The sequence below is a fragment of the Aspergillus homomorphus genome (genome assembly GCF_003184865.1).
Source record: "Aspergillus homomorphus CBS 101889 unplaced genomic scaffold BO97scaffold_5, whole genome shotgun sequence".
Lineage (NCBI taxonomy): Eukaryota > Fungi > Ascomycota > Eurotiomycetes > Eurotiales > Aspergillaceae > Aspergillus > Aspergillus homomorphus.
The window spans coordinates 104,632-132,146 of record NW_020291891.1 but is presented as its reverse complement, the minus strand read 5'-3'; the positions used below and the strand labels follow the sequence as shown (position 1 = coordinate 132,146).

At 51.4% G+C, this 27,515-nt stretch overlaps 11 protein-coding genes across 11 annotated transcripts; 5 read left to right on the top strand and 6 right to left on the bottom strand.

The window, feature by feature from the left end:
* Positions 1-777: 777 nt before the first annotated feature.
* On the bottom strand, positions 778-1,123 carry BO97DRAFT_403352 (uncharacterized protein). The gene has a single exon (XM_025694717.1). The coding sequence runs from the start codon at positions 966-968 to the stop codon at positions 810-812; it is 159 nt and encodes a 52-aa protein (XP_025554504.1). The 5' UTR covers positions 969-1,123; the 3' UTR covers positions 778-809.
* An 89-nt stretch (positions 1,124-1,212) lies between these two features.
* BO97DRAFT_468296 (T6SS phospholipase effector Tle1-like catalytic domain-containing protein) lies at positions 1,213-3,476 on the top strand. Its single transcript, XM_025699724.1, has 2 exons — positions 1,213-1,437; positions 1,529-3,476. The coding sequence occupies exons 1-2, from the start codon at positions 1,312-1,314 to the stop codon at positions 3,338-3,340; spliced, it is 1,938 nt and encodes a 645-aa protein (XP_025554503.1). The 5' UTR covers positions 1,213-1,311; the 3' UTR covers positions 3,341-3,476.
* A 1,445-nt stretch (positions 3,477-4,921) lies between these two features.
* On the top strand, positions 4,922-6,261 carry BO97DRAFT_209043 (uncharacterized protein). The gene has a single exon (XM_025690559.1). The coding sequence runs from the start codon at positions 5,063-5,065 to the stop codon at positions 6,080-6,082; it is 1,020 nt and encodes a 339-aa protein (XP_025554502.1). The 5' UTR covers positions 4,922-5,062; the 3' UTR covers positions 6,083-6,261.
* Positions 6,262-6,883: 622 nt separating this feature from the next.
* Positions 6,884-8,664, bottom strand: BO97DRAFT_421478 (flavin monoamine oxidase family protein; the record flags this gene model as incomplete). The annotated part of the gene is made up of 4 exons (XM_025696723.1): positions 6,884-7,920; positions 7,972-8,360; positions 8,418-8,455; positions 8,512-8,664. The coding sequence occupies 4 exons, from the start codon at positions 8,662-8,664 to the stop codon at positions 6,884-6,886; spliced, it is 1,617 nt and encodes a 538-aa protein (XP_025554501.1).
* A 654-nt stretch (positions 8,665-9,318) lies between these two features.
* On the bottom strand, positions 9,319-11,857 carry BO97DRAFT_440765 (homeobox domain-containing protein). The gene is made up of 3 exons (XM_025698106.1): positions 11,485-11,857; positions 11,269-11,380; positions 9,319-11,197 (listed from the first exon to the last, which is right to left on the bottom strand). Exons 1-3 carry the CDS (start codon positions 11,664-11,666, stop codon positions 9,728-9,730), a joined length of 1,764 nt encoding a protein of 587 aa, XP_025554500.1. The 5' UTR covers positions 11,667-11,857; the 3' UTR covers positions 9,319-9,727.
* A 784-nt stretch (positions 11,858-12,641) lies between these two features.
* Positions 12,642-14,488, bottom strand: BO97DRAFT_440764 (cation diffusion facilitator family transporter). Its single transcript, XM_025698105.1, has 4 exons — positions 14,134-14,488; positions 14,029-14,079; positions 13,131-13,966; positions 12,642-13,071 (listed from the first exon to the last, which is right to left on the bottom strand). Exons 1-4 carry the CDS (start codon positions 14,442-14,444, stop codon positions 12,671-12,673), a joined length of 1,599 nt encoding a protein of 532 aa, XP_025554499.1. The 5' UTR covers positions 14,445-14,488; the 3' UTR covers positions 12,642-12,670.
* A 2,191-nt stretch (positions 14,489-16,679) lies between these two features.
* On the top strand, positions 16,680-18,628 carry BO97DRAFT_337933 (sugar porter family MFS transporter; the record flags this gene model as incomplete). Its single annotated transcript, XM_025691508.1, has 7 exons — positions 16,680-16,857; positions 16,957-17,236; positions 17,302-17,622; positions 17,691-17,757; positions 17,818-18,113; positions 18,190-18,350; positions 18,432-18,628. 7 exons carry the CDS (start codon positions 16,680-16,682, stop codon positions 18,626-18,628), a joined length of 1,500 nt encoding a protein of 499 aa, XP_025554498.1.
* A 3,263-nt stretch (positions 18,629-21,891) lies between these two features.
* On the top strand, positions 21,892-22,552 carry BO97DRAFT_431942 (putative RING finger domain protein; the record flags this gene model as incomplete). The annotated part of the gene is made up of 3 exons (XM_025697511.1): positions 21,892-21,998; positions 22,128-22,307; positions 22,369-22,552. The coding sequence occupies 3 exons, from the start codon at positions 21,892-21,894 to the stop codon at positions 22,550-22,552; spliced, it is 471 nt and encodes a 156-aa protein (XP_025554497.1).
* Positions 22,553-22,916: 364 nt separating this feature from the next.
* On the bottom strand, positions 22,917-23,419 carry BO97DRAFT_468289 (uncharacterized protein; the record flags this gene model as incomplete). Its single annotated transcript, XM_025699723.1, has 2 exons — positions 23,251-23,419; positions 22,917-23,139 (listed from the first exon to the last, which is right to left on the bottom strand). Exons 1-2 carry the CDS (start codon positions 23,361-23,363, stop codon positions 22,917-22,919), a joined length of 336 nt encoding a protein of 111 aa, XP_025554496.1. The 5' UTR covers positions 23,364-23,419.
* A 722-nt stretch (positions 23,420-24,141) lies between these two features.
* Positions 24,142-24,766, top strand: BO97DRAFT_338563 (uncharacterized protein; the record flags this gene model as incomplete). The annotated part of the gene is made up of 2 exons (XM_025691524.1): positions 24,142-24,638; positions 24,703-24,766. 2 exons carry the CDS (start codon positions 24,142-24,144, stop codon positions 24,764-24,766), a joined length of 561 nt encoding a protein of 186 aa, XP_025554495.1.
* A 424-nt stretch (positions 24,767-25,190) lies between these two features.
* Positions 25,191-26,412, bottom strand: BO97DRAFT_475735 (uncharacterized protein). Its single transcript, XM_025700434.1, has 2 exons — positions 25,951-26,412; positions 25,191-25,862 (listed from the first exon to the last, which is right to left on the bottom strand). The coding sequence occupies exons 1-2, from the start codon at positions 26,342-26,344 to the stop codon at positions 25,198-25,200; spliced, it is 1,059 nt and encodes a 352-aa protein (XP_025554494.1). The 5' UTR covers positions 26,345-26,412; the 3' UTR covers positions 25,191-25,197.
* Positions 26,413-27,515: the final 1,103 nt, after the last annotated feature.

The window sequence follows — 27,515 nt, the reverse complement described above, 5'->3', positions numbered from 1 at the left end:
CGCTTAGGTCCCGGTTTATGGTTCTTATCAGCCAATCTCCTCCGGATACTGTGGGCCTGAGCAAGGATGGATGACCAGACCACCTGCACGTCAGAAAATCTCACAATTCCAGCAGGAACTGAGTCTTCCGAGCCTGTAAGAGGCCAGTTAGACTCTGATGGTCCAGATAGTCTTTAGTGAAAGCTCCAAAAATGAGTATCAGCGAGGTATGCAAGAGACTTCGTCAGGTTTCTCATGATTTCACCTAAATGCTAGTACACTGGTGTCTTGCCCATTGATTCCATTGGTAGAGTGTGCGCTCCGCCAAGGGCAAAATTGGGAGGGATCATCCGCCTCTTGCACAGCTAGACATCGATGGGATCCTTCAGACTCATAGGATTTTCGTCACGCCGTCACATCGAGTGAGTCATGAACTGATTGACACTTGCCAATCTTCCGAGCGGCAACCCCGTCTATGAGATATGCTCTATCCCGTAAAGATAATACTCGTAGGATCTTGACGCGGGTGCCGCTGAGCGAGGGTAGGAGAGTGTGTATGTTGACCGAGAATGATCTTCGGTATCGATTTGTCCCTATGGGAGCACGGGAATCTGGAGAGTCGACACCGGAACGCACAAGATCTCCCTCCGCCTCGTGCTAGACTAGCGTCCGCACAGAATGACGAGCTGGGTGCTCTGCGATTACCAGTGGACAAGCTTAGCAGTTCGTGATTGTCCTGTAGGCATAAATGAACGTGCCATGTCAGTGCTGGCCGCTTGAACCGCAGCTGACACGCGCCCAGGCTGGCTAGGGAGTCGGCCTGTGTTCCGTCAAAAACTTAGTATACCGCCATCCTGGTCAATAAGCAAATAGAGGACTGGTAAGGCGATCGGGGGGCAGCCGCTGCACGTCGTCACAAAAGGGGTCAACCCGACGCAGAGGCAGCATTCAGAGGAATGCGTCTCAGCTCTGCCTTGACCAACCCCCATTCTCGGATCCACCCAGAAAAATCGGATTGGATTTGACGTATCTTCCAAGAGCCTGAGGCTGCAGGAACCCCAAAAATCCAAGTTCCGGTCTCACTGCAGCGTCACACACTCTTCAACCATGAAGATCCACGCGCTGTAGGGCCACAGATTCCCGGCATCTACGTGCCTTGGCTTCCAGTATTGTTACCCACGCGTGTGTATATACAGCAGTAACGCCCCCCCCCCCCCCCCGCGTTTGCTTTACCTGCGATCAATCTGCCTCAACCATCCACCCCCTTTTCTCGTATTGGCGGTGAATCGCGACCAGTGAATTGTATGCGATTCCTTCGTTTACCTTGGAACCATGGAAGGTGTACCAATGGGGATCGGCCCGGCCCCTGTGCCGAAACATTTTGTTCTGTGCTTCGATGGAACTGGCAATAAGTTCTGTGGGGATGAATCGGACAGCAATGTCCTCAAGATCTTTCGGGTAAGTTCGATCTTTAGATGTGTCCCACCACAAAAGGAGTTTGTGATAACCGACACTGTTGGCTCACTATTAATTTTGCTCGGGCGAAAAGATGCTCGATCGCAGCAAGAGTCATCAGTTTCACTATTACCAACCGGGAATTGGAACCTACGTGACAACCCATTCTCTCACCAGCCATGGTCGTTACCAAAGAATCAGATCAGCCTACTTGAAGGCCAAGGATTCTGCAATTGGCTCCTCCTTTGATCAGCATGTCATGGGCGGGTACAAGTTTCTGATGCGTTACTATTCTCCCGGCGACGATATCTACTTCATCGGATTCAGCAGAGGAGCATATATCGCGCGCTTCCTGGCCGAGATGCTTGATTATATAGGCTTGCTTGAGGCTGGTAACGAAGAACTGATCCGCTTTGCATGGAAGACCTTTGCCAAATGGCAGCAGCGACGGGATGACACAGACGAAGAGCGCGAGGAAAAGAAGAAACTCTTCCGATACATGAAAGCGTTCCGCGAAACGTTCAGCCGACCGATTAGTAGGATCAGGTTCATGGGTCTATTCGACACCGTCAACAGTGTACCACGTTTCGAGTCAGCGTGGATGCAAAGAAGCAAATTCCCTTATACCGCTCGTAGCTCAGCCAGGGTGATTCGACATGCGGTCGGTATCGACGAACGGCGAGCCAAGTTTCGTCAGGACTTGATATCGGAAGTGAGACCCTGGGCTGCGAAGAAAAAGAGAGATGCTCACCTATGGGGGCGCAAGAAGCTTCATCACCTTCGTCATCCGGCCGAAAGGCATGACCACAACAATGACCCCAATAATGTTCCCGCCATTACAGTAAATGACGCCAACGGCAACAAGGAGGTTGACGAGGAAACGCAGCATCACTCAAGACGCGATCACGAGGAAACGGAGTCGGTCTATCGCAGCACTAACTGCTCTCGTGAAGACCTCCATGATGCGCATCGATACCGTGCTCACATCTCGCCCAGCCCTAATCGAAAGCTCAGCCTTGCCGTGCCCGACATGGCGGCTTCCACAGAGGACCTCCATTCAATTCGGAGCGGCAATTCGGGACTATCACTACAAGGACCTGAAGCAGTGGTGCGGGCCGCTATGGATGACGATGAGGATGGTGGGCAAGACATCCAGGAGGTCTGGTTCCCGGGCGGTCATGCGGATATTGGAGGGGGCTGGAAGCTAGGCGAAGATGAAGTTTGGCCACTGAGCCATGCTCCATTAGTGTGGATGGTCCAGGAAGCACAACGTGCGGGGCTGCAGTTCGACCCCCGGAAACTGAAACAATTCGAGTGCTGTGAGGAATTCGACGGAGAATATACTCCGATCCATGAAAAAACAATTAACTGGAATCGCAATAGCGACTTCTGTCGGGACCCTGTGCATAACAACGCAGAAGACGGTCAGCCTTCCAGGTTCCGTCCATATGCGAATGAAGGGAACTCGGAATCGAGCCGCAACTTCAGGGAGGCTCTGCTTTGTTCAAGCACCGAAGGCTTGCTGCACGATTGTCTGGAGTTCAACATGGGGCTGCCAGCCATGTCAGTCCTCACATGGAAGTTGATGGAGTATCTTCCTTTCCGTCGGATGGACCTTCAGAAGGATGGCTCATGGAAGCCTATCCGGTGGCCACTTCCCTGTGGAGAGGTTCGCGATATTCCGAATGAAGCTCAGATCCATGTCTCAGCAATCCGCCGCATGAACAATGACCCCAACTACCGCCCAGGCAATTTGATCGTTGGGGGAGGCGGCCGTGGTGTGAAAAGAGCACCCGAGTCGTATGGCATTGGTGAGTGGGAGCTCAAGGATCACGCAGGTGATCCGGTCCGTGAGATTTATGTCCGTAAGAAAGTCTCAAAGATGTGTGAGGACCATCATCACTGAAGTCAGTCAGCCACCAAAGTCATTTTGCCTTGAAGTACAGTGGCCTGATTCCAACGTTGAATATTCATATCTTTTTAGCAGCACCAACTCTTGGCCCAATGAGTAGCTCAGCCGAGCTCCTATATAGCTTTTACCCTAATCTTTAATTGTTTATCTTCTAGCATGACTACATCCCCTGAAGCTTATATTTGAAGTAACCATGTATACACTTGGCATACTTGATCGTCGCCGGTAAGATCTTGGTAGATTTGATCTTGTGAAGCATCCTTCATACACGCAACTGATCATTTTGGGTCCCATATTCTTGAGATGAGGGCCTTGTTGAACTTCCATTTTTATCGAGATTGGACGAATAGCTTTGAGCCAAGACTTCTCATCCGTTCGGCAGACGCGTCTTGATCCTAGTAGCGAAGTCATGGCAGGGAGTTCACTATCGTCGCAAGCCGTTATGCAGGGCTGACCCGTCAGCATGCGGCACAGTAGTCCGTGCAGCAGTGCTCAGTCCATATTCCCGGCACATCCGGCATTGCTGGAAAAATCTAATAGGCACAAGTCACCAACATGATGACAGGTTTGCAGGGGTCATTACTTTAGTGTGGTTGGCTCTGGAAGCATCGACAATGTCTGGGCTGGCCTAGACTCGGATCCACGTTGACCAGAAACTGATGCTTCTGGTTGCTGGGGCTTCCCCTCTTTTGCCGTGGAATGAGGAATTCGGATCCACTGCGATAAGGCGCGGGGTGCACATCACTAATGCTGGAGGGTATGACAGAGGACGATGGAAAAGGTTGTGCCAACAGGTTTGGTTCCCCGGGTTCTGGGCCAAGGTACTGGAATCGAGAACTATAGGAAAAGTAGTACAACCGGGAGGAAGATGCTGCATTTGCCAAGCTGAATCGATTCCTCGAGCCACGCTTATCGGACATACAGGGATCGTCCTGTAGCGGGATAGGGGAAAGAGGACCCGTCAGGGTCCGGACAAAACTCAGTAAGAATCCTGCACCTCGGTCAAAGTAACCGAGCAATATATCCAGTCTGTCAGCATGATGAGGTAGCGACAACCAAAAGAAGTCGTCAACAAAATGGATGATACCGTTGTAGTAGCAATTCGAAGTCTCGTAGTCAGTCGGAGAAGAGAGTGGGTAATTCGGGCAGTTGACAGAAGTCGAAGAGGCAGAAACAGAAGGCGGTGGGCGGGTGGATCCGAGCTGGACTCGTGGTTTCCCCCGACCGCGCGTAAGGTTGGATCATCCGGCATTCATTATTCTTAAGGAATTGATTATGGCTGGCTCTCTTTTCTTTGCTTGACCTCATCACTCCCGTTATCTCCCTATTTCCGTTCACTATCACTCGTCCCTTCGTCACCGCTCCCCTTGTCTTTCGCCTCCTGTTCTTCTGAGAGTCCACAAAGTGTAAGGGCAAAGAGTGGGAGCGAATAACAAGAGCATACAGCAAACAAGGAGTATTTATTGTCCATTGTGTGCGAAAAGAGAAGAAAAAAAGACCCAACGCAAAAGAAGGGGGGGTGAAATACCTCCTCTCCGCTTTGCTCGGGCAAAAATTCAACCCCCTAAGTGGTATATCTACACAACTTCACTTCTCCGCTCCACCATTTCCCCCTCTCAAATCCTGGTTCTGCGCCCGGCAACCACTCTCTTGAATTTTTCTTTTCGCACACCAGCATGAGGCCCAGCTAGCCCAACTTTTGGCTCGCAGACGGATATGGAAGCGTCTCACCCACCTTCAGAGGGTATTATGCTACCCCCCAGCCCTGTGGATTCAGCAGATTCGGTTGACTCGACGTCGTCCGGGTCTCCCGTCGAGCATACCAGGGAGCCAGACCGCAGTGATAACGTCACGATCACTCTATCGCTCACTCCCGATTCGCCTGTCCAGACTCCGAGTCGTGTCTCTTTCACCCGCTCACACATCCGTTCACGATCGATGATCGAGGTTCCAGGCGTTCCCCCTATGACGCGCGCCCACTCTTCCCCCGGGCTGGACTCGCGGGGCAGATATATTTTCGTCAACGGTCGCGGGGGTCTTGCCAACGCTGGCGACAATTCTGCGAGGCGTTATCTGCCGCTGCAGGTGAACACGGGGGAACCGTCCGACTCGAGAATGGTACCCCTGAATGTCTCCCAGACGATCTCCGAGAACGCAGAATTAGATACCAGGATGGCTTCGTCACCTTCCAAGGTTGATTATCACCCTGCATCGCCTGTACTCCCGCATACACTTCCTCGCGTCAATCGTCGACGTCCCTCATCTCCCTTACATTTTCACCCGCCATCGTCGCCTGGCTCGATCATGGGCAGCCCATCCCCGGCGCACTCCTCCCCCGCCGTATTCAGCTCGCGATTCAACGAGACATTCCCAGGCTACTCTGCTTCCTCTACTTCATCCGTCCCCTCCACCCCGACAAGTCTCCGATCTCGCAGCCCCAGTATCTCCTCGCTGGAAACCATTCCAGATATCCCCGATGCAGAAGCCGCAGCTATCGAGGCGGACAGAATCGCAGCATTGAAAGCTGCTGCCGATAAAGCCGATGAGGCGGAGGAAGCCACTAGTACCAGTCGACGACGTGGAACCTCAGATGCCTCGGGTCCCTCAAGCCCTTTCATGAGCATGCGTGTTGCTTCTGGTGGATACGGGCCGCGGGCGGATAAGCGCAAACGGTGGAGTGTTTGTGGAGCGGAACGTCGTCAAGACTTGGATTTGGAAACTATCTGGGAAGATTGAGAGGCAGGCTGAACCTGACTTTGGACTTTTTCCCCAGAAGTCATGATCTCCCTCAAACAGATCAAACAGAGAAGGGCTCTCCCTCAGACCTGAAATCCACCAATCACCAAGTACAAAGCCTAGCCGACCCTCTCGAGCACAACTCTCTCTCGTCCTTTCTTTGAATTCGGCGCTCAATCGAGAAATACCCATTGTCTTCTGTCCTCTTTTCCAGTACGCGGGTGTCAGTTTTGCTTGAAGCTTTTTTTTTCCGCTCAGGAGGAACGCGGAGTCATGAGGATCACGCAGGTTCGTTGATACTCTGGTCGTGGGTAGCACATATCGGCGCATGGTAACTTCAATGATGCCCTAAGCGGAATCAGTCTCTGGGTTTATGTGTTCCTGTTCTTTTGCTCAATCTCTGTTCCCCTGTTATTAGCTCTCTCTTACCAATTCGAGCGAGATTGGCCAACCAACCTGTGATTCCCCTTTTATTGCTTACTCGTTCTTGCTCATGTTTCATTGTGGGTTCTACGGTGTCGGCTCTAGTCTGTTTTACCGCTTGCTGTACCATGTCTGGCCAGTGAATGGTGTACATAACTTTACTCTACCTGCAATGATACATACTTCGCGCAGTGCAGTAACTCTCGAGGGTGGGTGCAGTGTGTATACAAGCAAAAGCTATATCTGTATGGTCTGTCTTTCTGTACAGGGACAACGAACTATACACCAAAAAGAAAAGCCTGAATTCCAGAAACAACCAACCATCCATCAAACACACACAATATCGACCTCTTCACACAAATCCTCCAACCTGGACTCTCAACATCCACCAACCCTGACCCCACCCGCCGAAGGTAACGAATCATCCCTACCAACCCCCATCCCGACTCTTCCCAGCCCATAAACCTCACAAATCGCCCCAGCAGCCCGCTCCCCACTCCAATACGCACCCGTCGTCGTGCCCAACGCGACAAACGGCGCCGTATGCTCGCCGGCAAACCACACGCCGCGCTCCGCCCCCATGCCAGCCCGCAACACCTCAATATCCCTATCCGCTTCGTGCACCCCGACCTGGAAGTTACAGTACGAGCCATGCCCCGCGAAGGGGTCATTCTGCCACTGCGTCGCCAGATACGCCAGGGGCTGGCACTCCGGCGCGTCGGGGCGGTAATTGTGGAGGCGGGCGAAGAACGGCTGGAAGGTTTCGTGCAGGACCTGATAGTACTCTGTCGAGGTGGGGGCCAGGTGCGCGATCTTGGTGACAATGTGCGTGGCGCAGGGCCCGAAGGTGTAGAAGAGGAGGGTGGGGTGGGCGGTTTGCGGGTTTGCGGTGTCGGAGAAGGCGGCCAGGGAGATGCATTCTTGGTTCCAGTGGATCGAGGGTGGGTGGGTGGTTGATGCGTAGGTTGGGTTGAGGAATTGGGCGAAGGTGGGGGTTTGGTAGGATTTGTAGGTGTTGTTGTTGTTGTTGTTATTATTATTTGTGCTTGTGCTAGGGGAGGGGTCGGTGTGCCAGAAGGCGCGGGGGAAGGTGATGTAGACTTTCTCGAGGCGGCCGTAGGAGATGCTGTCGATGGCTTGGGTGAGGCGCGGTGGGAGGGCCGGGACGAAGGCGTCTTTGTTGCGCTTCAGCCAGCCTAACGGGCAGGTGACGACTACTTCGTCGTACTGGGAGGTCTCGCCGGAGGCCGTGGTGAGGGTGACTTGTTGGGGGGATGTCGGGGTGGCGGTATTTTCGCGAGGCGGCGACTCGATCTTGGTGATCGGTTGGTTGAGGCGGATGTCGGCGTGCTGGCGTGCTGGCTTGGAGACATGTTCTAGGATTTGTTTGTATGTGGATGAAACGAAAGAGTTATCTGGCAGCGGGGGTTAGTGATAGAGCTGTAGCAGGGTTGGTGGGCGCTTACTCCCGTCTATGCATTCTTCAAGGCAGAAAAACTTCAGACTCTGCCTCTCGATGGGGTCGCCGACGTATGCTCCCCACATCCTACTCGATTCAATACACAGAGCCTTTTCGTCTTCGCTGAGGTCTGTATGTTCGACTTGCTCTTTGATGTAGTCGAACAAGCTCCGATCCACAGGGATCGTCTCTTTGTAGATGTTGCTATACTCGAAAGCCTTTGCGATGGTTGACCACAAGATGTCGGAGATCTTTTCAGCGACCTCATCATTGATCGGCTTCCCGTCAGGGGCTATGAGAGCCATGTTTCCCTCAAAGTCTTGAACGACGGTGTTCGTAGATTCAGCGATACTGACTATCGGGTTCTTCCCAGTGCCATGGATCCAATTAGGGCCCCTGCCTGGTAATTAGCACAGCTTGAGATTCGAAATGCCACAACACGACGAAGCTCACATATCAACCAGATGATCATGGACCTTGCTCTGATGTACCTATTCGGCATCGGTAACTGATTCTCATTGAAGCCTAGGGCTTATCGTGTACGCACCCTGCCTCCGAGTCTATCTCTTGCTTCGAACAGAGTGACATGGGCACCGTTCTGGATAAGGATGTCTGTACATCGCAAGCCTGCAAAGCCGGCTCCGATGACGGCCACTCTGGGCTTATGTCCCTCCGGAACCGTTCTCGTCAGATAGGGCATATTTCTATACGACTGTAGCAATGACTGCACGTCTCTAGTGTTGACTGTATGGTGTCGTCGTAGTCCTGGCTGTGCTTGATTAGTCCAATTCAAACAATGACGTTGTATTGAGGATAAGATGGCTAGCATTCATAACTCTCTGCGCCGAGCTGATCAACCACGAAAGTTCACCCCCTGGGATAATCTTTTCGAGGTGTCATCCACAGGCCATGCATCTGTTCTCTGGGAAGAGTATCTCTTGAGCTGACCGTTCAATTCCGGCAAAGTCGAATCATGAGAAAAAGCAGATACTCTAAGTATTAGCCCGCAGGATATGCAGACATACTCGCATGGTGCAGTGTCTTGCATAGACATTCCAGATTCCCAATGGCAAACCAGAAGAACATAAAAACACGAAAACAGGACTGGCTAGACCTACCGACTTTCCAAACAATCCACTATTCCAATTACGCAGCACCCAAGGCAAGCTGATAGTCATCAGTCAAGTGGTGGCAAAGAAGAAGCGGGATTCATTTACTCTTTTCTCCGCCGGCGAGACAAGGCGGCTATATGTCAGCAGGCGGCCACGTGCATTGAGCCCTGCCATTGACTGCCCGTCCCCGCTCCCACTTTCAAGTCACTCTTCGGGCCCGCCATTCCACTCTCTCCGTCTTCATCCCTTCAGCTGACCAAATGATGGATGGCAATCATGCAGATGGCCCTTAGGCTTATCAGTCCCCGCACGCTATGCCTAAATCTATGGCCTATCACCAAGCCGAGAGCATTCTTTATCATATGATTTGGTTATTTCGATGGTATTAGGCTGATAATAGCACTGGATATCGTGGTCCATTAGGACAGGGTTGTCATCGCCAAACAAAAAGAGCCCATGATTGCAATCGTCTTGGACAGTCCACAATTCAATCATCACAAGTCGGCCATCACTCCGAATCATACAGGCAAACACCGCTTACTAGGTTGTAATTACCAACATAATCTACTCAGGCGAAGAGGAATACGAAACAAAGGAAACAGGAAGACATAAGAAAGGTGGGTCATTATAGAGATGACAAGACCATAGTCTTCATCTCCAAGCGCCTTGGCTGAGGGACAATAGTCCCTGAATGCAGTCAAGATCCTCTTCCTGACTAGCGCCGCCGCCACCACTCATGAAAGCAGACACCTCTGCGTCCAATTCAGACACGTCCTTGCCGACGGCCGCGTTCGCTCTCTGTTGCATTTGGTGAGGCCCTCGGGCATATCTGCCAGTCGAGTTGTAGTTCTTGTTGGCTTTGCCGTCTCTTCCGCTGGTGTCCTTGAGCACTGAACGTCGAGCGTTATGATGAGAAGCAGCCCGTCGACGAATGTGAGATACCCTCGTCCCTGGTATCCAGTTCTCTTTATCTGAATCGCCGCACTGGAAGTCTTCATTTCCGTCTTTCGTCGCTTCCATAAAATCCTTCAGATTGGATCCCGAATAAGGAATTCTATTATCAGACTCCAACCGGCCCAGAGAAGAGACAGTGCGAGAGATTTTCCGTCTCTTCTCGCTATTTGATTTCGGGACAGGGGTATTGAGATACTCTGCAGAGTTCGACGGCAAGGAATTGGTGTGCTTTGCTGACAAGCTTCGGGTCAATGAACGCTGACCTCGGGACTGGAAAAGTCCAGGAGAGCCAGAGCCTGGCGCACTTTGTGAGCTCATTGGAGTCGAAAGGGCACTTCTCGCATCTGTATCGAAAAACGCTTCCCAGTTCCTGGGGTCTCGCGATCTTCCAAACATCCTCTCAACTTCCGTGCTCCCAGCTCGAGGGGTGCTGAAAGTCAACGCACTGCTGCTCCTGCGGAGTCCTGCGAAGCGAGGCTTGCGGGCCGAGAACATAGATATGCGATTTTTGGACGGGGACGGCTCGCCGTCAGCTCTGATAACAGCTTTCCCGTCGGACGACATCGCGATCCGAAGGGCATTGCGTCCCTTGGGAGGCGACGGCGTGTATTCACCTTCTTTCCGGACCATAGCTTCCCCGTCGAACGAGAGCGATATCCGCAGCGAGGGTGGTGACTTGATATCCTGGTACGTGCCTGGTGTCGAGACACCCTGTAAAAATGACTTGTCACCCTGAATCTCAGGAACCGATCGTTTTCTTTTCACCATATTTTGCTCCAACTCGTCCATTGTTGAGGTTTCCTGTATTTGGGTTGACTCTGGCTCCGCAATTGTTTTATCGGACACCGGCTGCGACCCCTCTGGCGCTTCCGTTGTAGCCAAGCTCGTTTGGGAGCTAAGTGCCGGCTGTTCCAGGCCATCCTTGTCTTCGTGTGCTTCATCCGACCCGCAGGAGTTATCCGACGACTGTGTTGACGGGACCTTATCCTGTGAACTCTCTTCAGGGTGTTCAGGACTGCTAGAGGGCACTAGTTCCGATGAGAGGCTATCGTCACTGGCGGCATGTTTCGACGCGTCAGACGCGGTTGATCGAGGCGCGAGAAGCTCGTGTGGTTGGAGAGGCTTGGACTTTCGACGGTCATTCTGACGGCGATTTTGGAACCAGATCTGCGAAGCGCGTCGGCTGGATGATTAATACTGGAGAATGCAGAGATGGTGATCTGCTCGGCCGCACATACCTGCACTTCCTTCTCGCCCAATGAGACGCGGCTGACTATACTAGCTCGGGCCGTCTTATCTGGTTTGGGGTTCCGTTGATACTCTGCCTCAAGGATCGCGTGATCTTCCGGGCTGTACAAGAACAGCAGTCAGCGATTGTGTAGAACATTTGACGAGTGCGTCCGGGTTCATTGTGTTGTTGTGGTTGATTTGTTGGGGTAGTTGTGTATGCATACCTCGTCCGACGCCGCTTTTGCCGTGCAAGCAATTTGTTGTCGACCCGCGGAGGAAGATTTTGGGTCAATGTTTTCTGAGAGTGTACCAGGAAGGCGTAGTTGATCGGCGTGGCGTCCCATGCTTGGGCTGAGGGGGGTGAAGATGAGCATGGTGCTTCAGTGGTGTGTTCCAGATCAGACATATTGGGCAGCCGGAGATGAAGATGACGGCATAGGGAGAAAGAGAGACTGAGAGAGAGAAAAGGCAGATAAGGAGTAGAGAAAAAGAGAGTAATGTGAAGAATGTACCGGAACACTGGTCTGGTAGAATAATTGAAGTAAAAGAGAGGAGATGGGAGTAAGAAGTTTTTAGGTTGAGGTGGTGGGAAACGTGCCTCAGACGGATTGAGGAGGACGGAAAAGAACGCTTGCTTGATCTAATCGCGTCGCGATGTGTGACGCGGGCGGAGGGCGTGCGTGGTAAGTAAAGTTGGTTTTGACCATACCTACTGTATGGTCCAGGCCGCCCCGTGTTCCGCCCCCCTCCCCTCGCGCCGCCTCGGCCGACCGACCGGTCGACCCACTTCCGCTCAGCACGAGGCGGTTGTTCATTTTACAGTTTACAGCCATCTTGATCCCTATCTTTGTTCTTGATTGAGAGTCAACTCATTTTGATCAATGCGATCCGATTATTGCACATTTAATATACAGTTGCCAGGCCAGGAGCGCTCAGCCCGGTTGTATCTCCCTCATCGTCGTGGCCAGGTCACCGCGCGTGATGCAGCAGCCTGTAAGCTCGGAGTGTAACAACGGAGCGGAGTAAAGACCGCGCGCGATAACGATCAGCACCGTTCAATAGGCGAGGACGGAACGTCACGACTTCCCGCGTCTATTCGCGCGTGTTCTATAATGTGATAGCTGCATTCAGAAGCACCATTGACACGTCCTCTCTCACATAACCTGGCCATTGTCTCTGGAATGACTTGGCGCGTTAGGAGCTGGTTGTCCGTCCGCTGCTTGAATAAATATCCTTATCTGATGGGCGGAATCTGACCTGTCAATCGCACCCCGGCCGACACGTTACACAATTCTACCTTTGACATAATTTGGATAGTTGACTACGTAGGCTTCCTCATACAACGCGTGGGTTTGATTCATAATTTTCTGCAGATTGATAGGCTGCAGCTGCTTTGTTTACATGCGATACCTATGCTTCCTGCTGGTTCATGTGGCTAGGGATGTTCCATGGGTCATAATCCAGATGAACAAAAGCTCGATCCACGGTCGGCACGCTCTCAATCATGTACTGCAAGCTTTCACCCACATCGTGGCTGTCCAGCAATCTCGTTCTCGGCTCAAGCACGATATTCATCTCCACATTGAGCTTGTCCCCGGCATAATACGCGTTCAAGTCTTGAATCTTGAGAATGGCCTTGGAGAAGCGCATGGTCATATAGAGAAGAATGCTGTGATCTTTGGGGGATGCAGCCGCCCCAGTCAGATGCCCGATATGCTCGCTGGCCGTGCTGCTCCAGTTCCAGATTACATATAGCGATAGGAGCAGGCCACCGAGGGGATCGACGAACCAAGTGTTGGTGAATGATCCGACTTTGAAAAAAAGCAATACAATTAGTATACGTCGTCCAGTTCATGGCGATCATACTTACTGAGCGGAAATAGAATACTCGCTAGGTTGAAGACCACATCCGTCATGGCGTCTTGTGCTAGAGCCTGGACACTCGAATTCTTGATCAGCCGGCACCAAAACCAGCAAATCAACTTAATAATCACAGTACTGGCCATGACTGCGATAGAGGGTATTGTAAGCTCTACTACAGAATGATCTGACGAGAGCAGTCGACTGAAAGAGGTCAAAGCCACCTGAACGAAGGATGTTACTATCACAACTGCAAAGACCAGCACACTCAGCGGCTCCAAGCGACGTCGGCTAATGGGATACCGGTAGCGGTCCTGTCGGTTAATCAAGGTCGTCGTCACCCAGACAATGGTAGTACTGAGAAAGTCCAATGCTGCGTCGACCAAGCTGGCAAGCACTGAGAGAGAGCTTGTCATTGACATGACGACGATTTTAGCTGCCAGGAGTATCACGTTGGCGATGAAGTTGACGTAGATAGCGATGATGACTATTCGATCCCCGCTCTCAACAAAATCGTCATGCTTGAGCATGATCTCAGGTGGTGTTGATAGGTTATCTTCCGATGGCGGCGACAGCAGAGGGGTGCCTTCATCTGGGATACGGTAGAGGTTGCGCGGGGTCCGTTTGATTTTCGCTGTGTGGCTGGGGTCAACTCCAATGTCGGCATTGCTGTTAGGCCCGGATTCGCGTGTGCTTCCGTTCCCCGAAAATACAGAGGGTGCATCCAGTAAAGCACGAGGCTTGTGATAATCAACAATTAGGCGATGAGGTAAGGACGAGTCAAGCAGTCGATCGATGTAGACGTATTGTGAGATGAGATCATTGTTCCGTTCGTAGTATTCGCGCCTGGGATGGAAGCGTTCAGCAACGTTCAGCTCTACCTGCGGGTTGTATAATGGATTGCATACAGCGGCTTCGACAAGCCTTCTAAAGTGGCTGGGTCACGGTAAAAAAATTGCCTTGGGGAGTGATCGTCAGCCTTCAAGTTTAGGTTTTCGGAGGATAAAGCGTACCACCGATAAAAGGGGCTCCTGTCTCCGATTAATCGCTTTGCACGTTCGAAGGGAGGACGATCCATTCGCTCCCGTGGAGCAATAGGCTCATCCCATCGGTCGCTATCATCAAAGCCGTCGGAGTCATAGAAGGACAGTGAGCGCCGCCGTATCAATCCTGCTAGGCGCTGGCCACGCGTGGAAAGAATGTCGCGCTCCAGGTCAAGGCTCGGCTGTCTAGGTCGTATAAAAGAGTCGGAATGGGATGGAGATGCCTTTGCAGGCTGGGGAACGGTATTTGACCGACCGGTAGACGCCATTCTCTGCGTCATTTGAGATCAGTGTAACTTCTGTCCAGGTTGGCTGAGTGATAGTGATGAAAAGCCGTCACGAGCTAGGCTGCTATGATGTCGTGGGTGGCCTTTGGTGGGGAAAGGGTCTTGGTGGAACCGGGCTGGACCGGATCCGATTTCGCAGTCAAGAACCAGGAACCGAGTCAGTTAGCAATGACAACACCTCTGGCTTCTTCATCGCTCTGACAACCAATTTCATGGCTTTACTCAGAGCATTCTGTGCACAATCTCATTCTGTTATTAGTAGCATGCGCTGATAACATGGCACCAAGCGGACTAGAACCATCTCCTTCACATGACGTCAACTACAATGGTCGAAATGCGAGAATCTTAATCGCTTATCTGATTAGATCGGATTAAACATGCCAGATATAAGTGTTCGGTTGATCGGTTATTATGCAACTAGACAATCTGACTGGGATCGCCTCTCATGGCCTGGAGCCCTGTCAGTACTCTGATTCTGTCAGTGATGGATGTCATTGGCTGTGAATTCGACTTCACAGCATCGCCGGCAACACGGGGCAGTTTATCCCCTGTGCTCCCAAGACCGGCTAACAGCCGGAGATGAGGGTCTTACCGGCTAGCGCATCTACGATTCTAGAGATCTAGGAAAACAATCATACTCGTATACAAGCCACAAGCCACATAAAGCCTGCGGAGGTCACGCAACAACTGTACTCGGACGGAACCACAGCCTTTACTAAGTCAAGCTGTTCCAGGGGAGACAGGCCGTAAAGTGATTCTGACTCCAAGGACTTGACACTGACTCACGCCTTTCGAACTGGGCCGTGAGTCAGTCTTCGTGCACCCTGGCTTGATCAAAACAGATTCGGATCCGACCCCATCTTATTGCCAGGTGGTTTAGAATACGAGACTGTAAATAGCCGGAAACAGTCCTGAATGTTAGCGCGTGGACGAGGGAAATGATAGTGTCTCAAACTGGTTTAGTTCCTCATCTGGGGGGCCATCTTTTATTGTCTGCAGGGTTCCCCAACCATACCTTACCGAGTTCGGCAGAGCCCGACATTTCACGGAGTCGTCTCTGTCCGGGATTGGTGCAAATAGTCAAATCGCTGTGAGCTGCATTCCTGCAATCTTGGCTCAAGGGTTTTCCATCAATCGAGGTGCTTAATACCTGTCTTTCCCCTGCAAGTATGAGCCCAACTTGATCAGCAGATTCTGAAGCCCATTTCAATGTTGTGTGGGAAGGCAAATTTCGGCTAAAGTTGGTAACATAGGTATTCCAGTGAGACTCGAATTCATTTTCTCTTGCATTTAGGCTCTTGCAGGCTCAATTCGAGCCCACCTGCCTCGCAAAGCAGTACTATGCAGCACAACGTGGTCGGTGAAAAACTCAACTGATAGCAAACAGGTGGTGAGTCTATGGAAAGAGGCTAACAGGGATTCAGAGGTCAGCTGGTCAGCACGTGGAAATCGCTGGCGTCTGAAACAAAAATCCTGACCTGCGTTACTCTGGCCCGCCTAGCTGTCTCTCAATCCCGCCTTTCACCGGCTCGGGCATTCAGCAAGATCACAGATCTAGTCCGGGCTCAGACAAGCCTAGAACGCAATTAACTGAGAGGATTGGCAGGTGCAGTCAGTGTGCCACTGTGCCTCGGTGGACTGGGCCGCTACCCCGGGGCGACCAAAGCCATCAGTGGCGTGGAAAATGCCATTTAGCCAAAGAGTTGCGATATCTAATTTACCCTATTGGTTTGGGCGGGGTTTAATCAACGGAGTTTCACTTTTCTAGGACATCGCTGAGGCAACATCTGTCCCTGCCCTGGCTGAGCCTCCCGCGTGTCAGCCAACGGACCGTCAATGCACACAGACCGGTTCTCGCCTGGCGTACAGGCGCTTTGCTCGCTTAGTGGAGCTCTCACCAATTGAGTCGTCTACTAATCTAACATGGTTTTGGCGTAAATCCAATCAAGAAGGCGGCATGGGGCCTAGTGACGGTCTAGTCATTCGTCCCCCGGATTTTCAAGGTCAACTGCAAGCTTTTGTCCAGCGCCACTGTTTTCCGTCCACGCTGTCAGCCCATGGTGGCTCGGACTAAATAAGGGTAATATCGATTTCAGACCAGGGTTGGGCGCAGACGGACTCTTATATAGACAAGCCCGCCTGCCCCTCCCCCTCCGGCTGCTCTTTTCGCTTTGCGTCCGGCGCATGAAATAAGCCTTCCCTCGGTATCCCCCCTTCACTGTCGCCGACATGGGACGATTCTTCACCATTTCCCTGGCTGCCTTTGCGGCAACAGGCTCTTTCTTGTTCGGTTATGACAGTGGTGTCATGACTGATGTGATTGAGTCGAAGAATTTCTTGGCATTCTTCAACACTACGCAGACATCAGCTATTATCGGAGCGATCAATAGCACATTTTCAGGCGGAGGTACGTTCCGTGGCTTCCTGCTCTTAAATAACACTTGAACCTTTATCGGCATGTGGTCTCCTCTCAATCTGCGCTTTTAGCTAATTTTAGTGTCGATAGCCGCTATTGGCGCCCTCCAGGGTGGTCTCACGATGGACCGTTTTGGACGCAAGTTCACCATCCAGATGGGGGCTTTTATCTGCTTAATCGGCGCCATTTTACAGTCCGCAGCTCAGAATCTGGCTATGATCCTGGTTGGCCGTATCTTTGCTGGATGGGCGGTTGGCCTGATGTCGATGTCCGTCCCAGTGTACCAGGCTGAAGTCGCGCATCCACGCTCCCGTGGTCTGATTGTCGGCCTGGCACAGCAAATGATCGGAGTCGGCTTCATCATTAGCACGTAAGTACGCTCCGATACTCCAGTACTGTTCATCCATCAAACAGCATAACTGACTTAGCTCTCAGATGGGTCGGTTACGGATCTCTCCACGCACCCGATACAAGCGAATTCCAATGGCGTTTCCCCTTAGCATTCCAAGCCGTCCCTGCTCTTTTGCTGGCAGTGGGCATGTTCTTCATGCCTGAATCCCCTCGTTATCTGGTCGAGGAGGGCAAGTACGACGAAGGACTGAGAATCCTAAACAAACTCCACTTCGATGGGACAAATGCAGACTGGATCCAAAGGGAACACAACGAGATCAGAGCCACAATTGAAGCGGAGAAGGCTGTCACTGCTCCGGGCTGGCTGATTATGTTCAAGGTTCCCCAATGGCGGACTCGGCTGCTGTGCGTCACCCGGACCTCCTTCTCTCTTCCTTGACTCTGGCCATTACTAACGAGCTTCGTCTATTCAGTCACGGTACTCTCGTCCAGGTCTTTACTCAAATGACGGGAGTGAATGTGATCGGCTACTACCAGACGGTGAGACGCCCGACGCTGATTGGCCCGTGGGCTCAAGGAGATAACGCTAACGGTTATCAGGTCATGTACAATACGCTTGGTATTACCGGTAACCGTAATACACTGGTAGCTGGGATCTATAATTGCGTTGGCCCGCTCACCAACCTGATTTTTATTGTCTTCCTCCTTGATCGGGTCGGCAGACGGAAGCCTATGTTGTTTGGCACAGTTGCTATTACTATTGCCCTGATCTGTGAAGCCGCTCTAAACTCGCAGATCAAACCCGGCGAAGTCAGCCGAGGGTATAGCATCGGCGGTGTCTTCTTCATCTTCTGTGTCACCTGTTTCTTCTCTCTGTCATTCGGTCCCACCAGCTGGTAAGTCCTTCTCGGTGCCAAGCACCATTGTTGTTCGCACTTTCTCAGAGCATACTCGCTAACATGTCGTCAACAGGACATATATGGCGGAAGTTATGCCGATGCAGATCCGTGGCCGAGGCACTGCGTTTGCGACAGCAGTCGGCAACTGGACTGTTAGCACACTCTGGGCGCAGGTGTCCCCTATTGCTCTGGGAAGCATCGGCTGGAAGTTCTACTTCATCTTTGTAGCCTTTAGTGAGTCCCTCTATCCCCTGCTGTTATCTAGCTGGTTCTTTCTTTATAATGCATCCCCTGGCTAACCGGTCTCCAAACCAGACATCTGCGTCACGTTCCCCACCGTTTTCTTATTCTTCAAGGAAACCAAACAGAAGTCCCTCGAAGAGATCGATCTTCTATTCGGTGGCCGGGCCCTTGGTCACTTGCCCGCGGATGTGGAATCGAAGGTGACGTCTGAGACCGAGAAGGCCGAGGAGACGGGAATCTCTGTGACAAATGTGGAGCACAAGGCATGAGCACTAGTCTAATCATGGAGGTGGAGTGCGCAGACAAAGGATCTTTACATTAGATATGAACTAGCTCACTCTTGGAATATACTCCGCTATAACGAGCAAATCCATCTGCTGGAATTCATGGAAACAAAGGTGGCCGATGCCGCATTAAAAACAGGAGTCCTGTGATCTGCTTCAATTATGATGTTGTTTTGATAAGTTTACCATATTACTAGTACGCTTACTGTCTCAAGTCAGTGCTGTAAATTACAGTATCCTAATTTTACTACAGCAACGTTCACAACAGTCTTAAAGCTTCAGCGCGCTGATGACTACCCGATGATAGGTCGACTCCTGAGGATTCCTAACTTCGATCCTATTCAAAATGATCTGAACCCTCGCCTTGTAAGTGTGTATCTTCGCGACTAGATAGCTAGCCTTGCTCTCCCAACGCAAACTCTGCGCCTATCCATGCAGAGACGGTAGTTCGGCGGTGACCTCGCGTACTTAGTACAAAAAGCCTACGTCTTTAACTGGCCGAGTGGGTTGGGAATTGCTTTCCCACAGTTCTCTTGCTTCCACCGTGGTGTAAATGAGAGCTAAAGTGACCAGGCAGCAGTAATGTACCGTGGGCAGACCATTGTAGTTATATTAACATACGCGCTGATCGGTTACAGCCAACCCTGGCGATATCTCCTTCCCAAGAACATCACCCACTACTGAGGAGGAGGGCGCAGTCAACGAAGCTGACTGATCAAAATTGATTAAAGAAATGCGGTTGTTCATGATGTGTCGGAAGACAAGCTTGGTGTCGAGTGTTTTGGCTATTGTTCTGGAGTGCTTTACATACGCGAAACCCCAGTTACGGGTGGAGCGATGTTCGGTTTTCCCCGCAAAATAATCAGTGACTGATGCAGACCGACCAGGGAGGATGCATGGGAAATGTGGGGGCGGAAAGAGGGGAAGGAGTTGGTTCAAATTACAGTCGGACCGTGCATATCGACGGCCTTTAAATGTTCAAGTTATTTGTAGTAAATGTAAATATGGAATTCTAAGTTGTAGGTGGACGATAATAACCTAGCTACTGCTTTTGCCGGCAGAATCTTAAGCAGAGCACTACCAAGTGATAGGTTCCACTTCTTCAGCTCGGCGCGCACGGGCGCGTACTGTATCTTCCGACCAGCCATTGGTATGCCTTGTAGGGATCATTAAATGTCTCAAGAATTCTCTCAGTGTAATAGTCGACATGAGATCGAAGAAGGACACATGGCAAATCGTTTATCATCGGCCTGTTTCTGCTCCCATTCTTTTTTATCCCGAAGAAATTTACATTTTACTTCCTTGAGGCCCTTGAGATGGACGGCCAAAATCATAATGGTCATCCTCGTCGTCCTCAACTGTGTTGTCCGGAAAAAAGATTATCTTGCAGGCGTGGTTGGAATAATCTTCGAACCGTGGTGCTTTGGCTTCAGACTCTTCACCAGTATACAGGTGCCAAAACCGTGATACTGAGCGACAAGCTTCATTTCCTCATTCCACCTCGGGAAATGTTCACATGCAGATACCGCCCAATTTAATGATTGGATAGGAAGCGAGTTGCTGTTCAGTGGGATTCGGGGTAAGGTCGTCCGTCAAAGCCATTTTTGCGGAGCTTTCTCGGACTCACAAACTGCTCAAGATATGATTGGACTTGATGGTATCTGGAAGCCTCGAGGACTTTGATACACGAAGGAATCAGAGACGGTGGTAGGGAGTTTTATAGGCCTTCTATAAAGCCAGAGGCGCGACAATCAACCGGTCGCCCCACGGCCAGGTGCGGTGGTTTTCAGTATATCTCCCCAGAATTCTCCGAAAAATCTACTAAACAAAAGACTAGATATACTGAAATCACTGAAATCTGTCTATCTGGTGATCGGTACAGTCGCTAGAGGCGAGCTATAACTACTTTCAAGATAAGGAAGCAAGGCTATATTCACATCACGGAGTGAGTAGGCATCGATAAGATTCATCTGCATGACACGTGATCCCTTTTCCAACAGTTGTGATTGCCAAGTCGACCTACTATCTAACCATGTTTGAAGGGTGATTGATGACCTGGGGAAATTATCTCAAAGTGGTCGCTTACCGTGGTTGTGCGGGGAGAGAAGCAAGGATGTTATTGGACTTGTCCTTATGAACTGCCATGTCATCGTTCACACATCTCTTCGGGTGACCTTGGTGCAGTTGGGGGAGGCGGGGGTGCTGGGGGCACACAATTACTGTTTATGAGGGCAGGAAAGAGGTAGATTTGCGTCATGATTGTTTCTGTGGGAAAAGAAGCATAAATTATTTGGAACCATGATCAGACTGGACCGGATCATCGTGGCATGACCTGACACGACATTCATGGCATGACCAGTGAAAAAGGTTGGTGGCTCAAGTCACGGGCATTTCTCTCCCTCTCCATTTTCCCCACCAGGAAATTTAGTTTGAGAGCTGCAGTGATCGCCCGATCATGCTCGGTTTGCTTTTGCGAGATGTATCTATCTTGTTTGAGTAAGTCAGTCACCGGCGCTACATGCCTTAGACTGGCCTTGGGGGTTACTCGTCTGGAGACTAGAGAGCTGCATGGGGGAGGATTTGTAGGGAATGTGAAGTAAGGCAACTGGAGGCGAGATGTCCGTATCTGGTCATCCCGAAGATGAGGAGGATGACAGGCATGTACGAATGTATGTTAGATACCTACCATCATGCACAGTATGCACAGTATGCACAGTATGTAGCAAAATTGGGGATAGCATCGAAAGGGGAGAGATTGCGGCTGGAGAAAGATTGTGGCCGTGGTGGCGACATCGTTTCCTCCATAGTTCAACAACAACCGAACTCTCCAGTCTCCCCTTTGTTGGCTCCTCTCCTCATTCTCGTGTTTCACCACCCGGGCTGGCCACTTCTTTCATCCTCAACTGATGAGTGAATGCTCTTCGTCCCACCGACATCTGCTGATTGAGACTTTTTTTTTTAAAAAACGATGGCCTGATAAAGTCTGGTTGGTGCGCGCGCAAGCCCCCGCCAAGTGCCGACGATCAGACTGCGTGAACACGATTGCGATCGAGGGGACAGCATATATTAGAGGAAAAGGAAGCTTTGCGGAAGGAGGAGGAGAAGGAGACATTTACAATATTACATTGTCGCAGTTGGTTTGTCTCCCCTCAACCTCGTCATCTCCACCCTCCTCTCTCTTTCTCTCTCTGTGTTGTGTTTTCTTTTCCCCTCCGGCGGCCGCCCACCCAGTCCCTGTGGCGCGGACGATGGGGTTGTCGTCGGACAATCAGTCAGAACTCCAGTTAAATAGTCATCTCGCCCTTGTTCTAGGCATCGGACTCGGGATTGTGACCTTGATCATCATGTGTTTGCTGTAAGTTGCTAGCTCTCCGTTCTCTTTTCTCTCGTTCATGCCATGGTCGCAACCGCGATCCCCCTCCCTTCATCACCCAACACAAGTCCCAAGATTCATTCTCCCCATACTGACACCAATGAGGCTCAGTTTGAGTCTTTTCGTCAATCGCCGCGAACGCCGTGCCCCTACTACCAAGACCAAAAGCAGAAAAGGCGACTCGCACGACAAATTGCGTAGGCTGGACGCTGTCTCACCAGCTCGGACCCTGGAGGATTGGTGGTCGCGGGCCAAGCTACCCTCCGAGGGCGCTGATGGCCAGTTCATCTGGTATGTCCAGGTCAGCGACAACCACAAATTATCGCTTTGGCTAACTCGGACCACCTGCAAGTGTTGTCTGCCTCGAATCCGTTCAGCGCTCCCAAGAGATTCGAGAACTGAAATGTTTACACGTTTTTCATCGAGAATGTCTAGAGAAGTGGTATTTGCAGAACCATTTCAATTGCCCGCTATGCCTTCGAGCCTACTACGTGCAAGAGACGTATTCCAGCAACGATTTTGTATGGATGGTATGAGCTTGAGACAATGTGCGACGATAAGTCTCTTCAGCACTTACTCGCATCGATGCTGTCGAATGCGCCCGTCGAACGATATACGAGCACCCTCGGTCTTCTACCACCCGCCTGCTCCGGTCACGGATATGCTGCACCTTCGCTGTTCCTCACGATAAATGGTTTGTGTCACTGGGAGCCATGCAGTGGATCCTCGTCGGGGTTACGATTCTTTTGTTATGCTCATGAGTCATGATTAATGTGATACCCTTATTCTATGCAAATGAACCGGTTACTTTGGGAACAATTTCTGTGTTACATGTTGTATTCTTGGATCCATTCTCAGATATAGTACTTCGCTGCTTTGTACACCTGACCTGGCCACGTCTTATATTTCTCGCGGCTGCTGAAACTCGATAGCCATTCTCCCTACCATTTGCCGACCTTCATTGTCGCCGCGTATCCAGTCCTCCGGAGGAAACAATTCAAACATTCCAACCTTGGTCAGCAATGGGATAGCTGCCTGAAGCGCCGAGCGAAGTGATCTCATCTGACCTTGATTGTCACTTGCATGGGCTTGGTTGTATGCCTTGATGTTGAGCAGTAGTGCCCTGTACGAGTCGACATGAGAATGGACATCTTTGCAATGGCAATCTGGAAATGCTCAATAGCCATGGATCGTGCGTTCACAAAGATCACACCGCATGCACGATCTTACTTACCCTACTGTGCCAGTCTGTACTCTGGTGCCATCAGGCAGGCTGACTTCAGGCATGACGGTACCCAACGTTGACGAATTGAGCGCAGCAAGTTCTGAAACGGGATGGATGGACATATTTGCAAATGGTTATTCACGAGGAGGACGAATTTTGAATCAGATTGTCTTCGGAGACCGAATTCCCAAGGCAGGACTTGGGAGCACTTTATACTTGCGGTCTACGGCGCTTGTACGGAGACTCCGCGGAGCCCCCGGTTGGAAGGGCCTACCATGCTGCGAGAAAGCATCACTCATACGTGTCTTAGTCTTAAGTTATTGGCCCTAGCTCAGTGCTGTCAAGCACATGTACAGTACAGTCCTCGGCTGGTCAGAATCACCGCGGCTGTCACCGGAAAAGAGTTCCGTTGAGAAATCGACATATTTCGACTTCCCAACATCGCTTATTCATTATGCAAAACGCCAATACGTGAAATATCGATCTATCTCTTCGTATAGCATCTCAGCCATTCTTGGCAGCTAATTATCGATCCATCAGATTCCTGTACACAGTGAATGACATAAGCGACCAGACCAATAGTGTTTACAACAAGCTACTGTTCCCTTTGCTTTGCTTTTTCTCCCTTCCAGCCTACGATGTCATCAATACCTCAAGCTTGCACGGGCTTGAATCACAGCTGCCCCTCCTCGCAGCTCTTACGATCAAAGCATTACCCCGCCATAGAGATTCTATTACAGCCCATAGCAGAGACCGCTCCCTAGATCAAGAAGACTCACGACTGCGATATCTGACAGAGTACTCAATAGATGGAGGAAGGCTTTGAGACTTGACTGCCAGCATCATCAGATCAAAATGCTTGGTATGAAGAGGGCGTTTGCCTATTTCCGCAGACGGTTGATGCGGCATAAATGCTGTGTCTGCTGGGAACTTCCCCACTCGAAAAACATCGTTGGCCTAGTGTGCGGTCATCTGTACTGCACCAGTTGCCTTCGAGACTTCTTCGTCAATGCTACTGATGCCGCGTCCCTTTTCCCTCCCAAGTGCTGCGCAACTCCAATCCCCCTGCGTCTGGCTGAAGGGCATATGACCAAAGAAGAGCTCGACAGATACCGGAAAGCAGAAGTCCAGTTTTTGACAGCCAGCTGGACTCGTTGCAGCAATGCGAAATGCGGTGCATCCATCTCGCCGGACAGGATCACCGCGTATCAGGCCAGATGCCCGGATTGCAGACTCTCCACCTGTATTTGGTGTAAAGCGGCCTCCCACCCCGGGGAGGAGTGTGCTGCGGAGCTTGCTCTGAGGAGGACTCTGGCGCTGGGGAAGAGGTTGGGCTGGAAACAGTGTCCTAATTGCAAGGCTCTGATCGAAAAAAGAGACGGGTGTGATCATATGAAGTATAGTTCCAAGGCCCTCTTGCCACTGTCATCTCGTGCATTTAAGGGGGACTAACTTATGCAGGTGTCGGTGTATGGCTATGTTCTGCTATAAATGCGGTGGGCGACATGGAAGCTGCCGCTGCTGAAGCTGACCAAGTGAGCGGGAGGTCCACTAGCTCTAGTCACGGATCTGAATTTTTCTTGAAGGACGAATAACGACAACGTTGAGCGAGACCTGGTTCATGTCACCCATGAATTCTTAGCGTCGGAGTAGAGATTTGCTTCACAGTTGCTGTCGACGACTTGGTTTTGGTCTCCAGATGCGAAGATGTCGTTTTTTTGGTGTCCTGAGATTTCGGGGCTCCCACTCTTCTTGTTCATGACATTCTGCCCGAGGGTGCGGGTTTTGCTATGCTTGATTAAGCTTGTGCTTAATGACTACCTGGCATGATATATCCAGCCTTATAACTTGGTAAACAATGCTACCGCGATATAAAGTCATCAGTCCAACCAACCCGTCATTATTTCGACTGAACACTATACCTTCACTAATCCAAAGAAACCAAGACACCATTTTTCAATCCTTAAAGACATCCCCAGCCTCAATGGTCTCAAAAGCCTTCATAGTATGATCCCAAACCGTAGCCCTCATCTCAAGCTGATCAAACTTCTCGTACGCCTTGAGGTTAATATTGGACTCGCCCTTCCAACCCAGCGAATAAACACCACTCCCAGGCGTCCCATCCGTCCCAGTAACAACATCACCATCACCACCACCCTCACCTCCCCGAGCCGGATACCGCATAGACGCAAGATCCAGCATGCGCGCCCCGCACTCCCCAGCCGGAACGGAGACCAACCGGCCGAAGAGCGGCACAAACACCCACCGCCAGAGCACGCGGAACCAAGCGGGCAGCTCGGGGTTCTGGAACGCAGGGCCCAGCACCAAACCAGGGAAGATATGGACGAGCCGCAGCTTCTCCGGGTTCCGCTCGGCCACCGTCTCCATGAACCAGGTATGCATGTAGATCATGTGCGAGCGCGCCTGCGTGTAGCTGTAGAGCTCCGGGTTGCGGAGGGAGAGGTCGTCGGCGTAGAGCTTGCCCTCGAAGCCGGCGGCGAAGACCGAGATGATTGTTGCGGGGAGCGGGGATTGGGTGAGTAAGGGGAGGAGTTTGGTGAGGGCTCGCATGCGCGAGTAGTACATGAGGGACATTGTGATGTCGAGGCCCTCTTTTGTGTCTGTTTTGCGTGAGTTTTGCGTTTGCGTGAAGGGTGATGAGGTTCCGGTATGGTGGGATAGCAGGCCGGTGAGGGCAGGCATGTTTACCTTTTCTGGGCTGGAAGGGCGCTCCACCCTGGGTTAGCATCAGGTAGTCGATTCTCGGGTTCTGGCTCTTTGCTTCCTCCAGACTGAGGATCTCGGCGCAGACCCGGTCGACATCGCGGAGTAGGGAGAGGTCGGTGGCTTGGATGAAGATGAACTCGGCGTTGGCGTGGCCGCATAGGGCGCGGCATTCGGCGATGATGTTCTCGGCTGCTTGCGCCTTGCGGCCGACGATGTATGCGCGGAGGCCTTTGCCGCTGCGGGATCCTTCGGCGGTGGCCAGTGCGCTGAGGGTGTAGTGGCCGATGCCTGAGGTGCCCCCGAAGAAGACGGCCACCAGGGGTTGGCTCTGGACCAGAGCGGTGTTGGAGGCGTGTACGGCGTCTAGAGTGACCATGGTAAGACTTGTGGACGGTGGATTGTCAGGTGAGGGGGGATTTAGTCACGGTGAGTGTCTTTGGCTTCTTCTTAAGTATTAGTTGTCGGGGATCTGGTTGGTATAGAAATGGTCGATCGTATGAAGTGCCAGTCTGGGGTTAGCGGACGGACTTAGCTTAAGCCCGCCCTCCCTCTCCTCCCCTTCATCGTTCATTCCATTTGAGCTGGAAAACACTGGACTGTCTCTACTTAATCTACCAGTATGGCTAGTAGTCCAAGGTATGCTCATCCTCTCACCCCACTCACCCCCATATCTGTCTTATAAAGTACCTGGAGATCATGACTTCATGATGCTGAACCGGGGATTGGAGCCAGACGAGATCTATACATCCATTACTTTGTTCTAGGGTTGCTTTTTGAAATTTCAACAAACGTGTTTGTTGGTGAAACGAATAAAAGGGGGGGGAGTGAAAAGCAAAAACAACGATATATAGGGCTCTGTATTACGCTAATCCTCTTTTACAAAAGCTTGATTATTTAGCTAAAAGCTGATGAAGAAAGGCCCAGATGTGAGCGTTGCAGAAGGATAGGGTCCACCTGTTCGTTGGCGGAGCAAGCCCCGAATCTCACTTTTGTTCCATCGCATCCGACTGGCAATTTGAGCGAGTGCACTGGCAGTGAAGCACTCGGGTTTGGATTAACCTCGTCCAGTAGACGCGCTGCTGAAACTAGCACAAGCGACCACCCCTCGACCCCATCTCTCTTCTTCTCGTCCTCCACCACCACCGGATCTCCAACGACGAGATCAGAAGGATTGAATAGTGCGGGGTGCTGCTGTTGAGTTTGGAACGGGGCCGGCTGAGGCTGGGGAATCGCTATACTCTGCATACGGCACGCGATTGCTCATGGGGTTGATCCATCCCCGGGACACTGATCCCTCGCCCTGGACCAATTGGGGTCCGCAGCTCGGCCTGAAGTATGATTACCTACAATACAGGATATTGATTCTAAGTGCTCTACAAATAGTATTAAGCGACGTCTCTCCCGAGAAGCATTCCCCATTCTCAAGGCCCAGAGAGCGTGTGTGCCCTCTTCGCCTTTCAATATATCATACTCCTGTATACCTGGAATCTAGCTCTGCACCGAGCCTACCAAGAGTCCGCCTGACAAGATATCTGACATTTCGTATC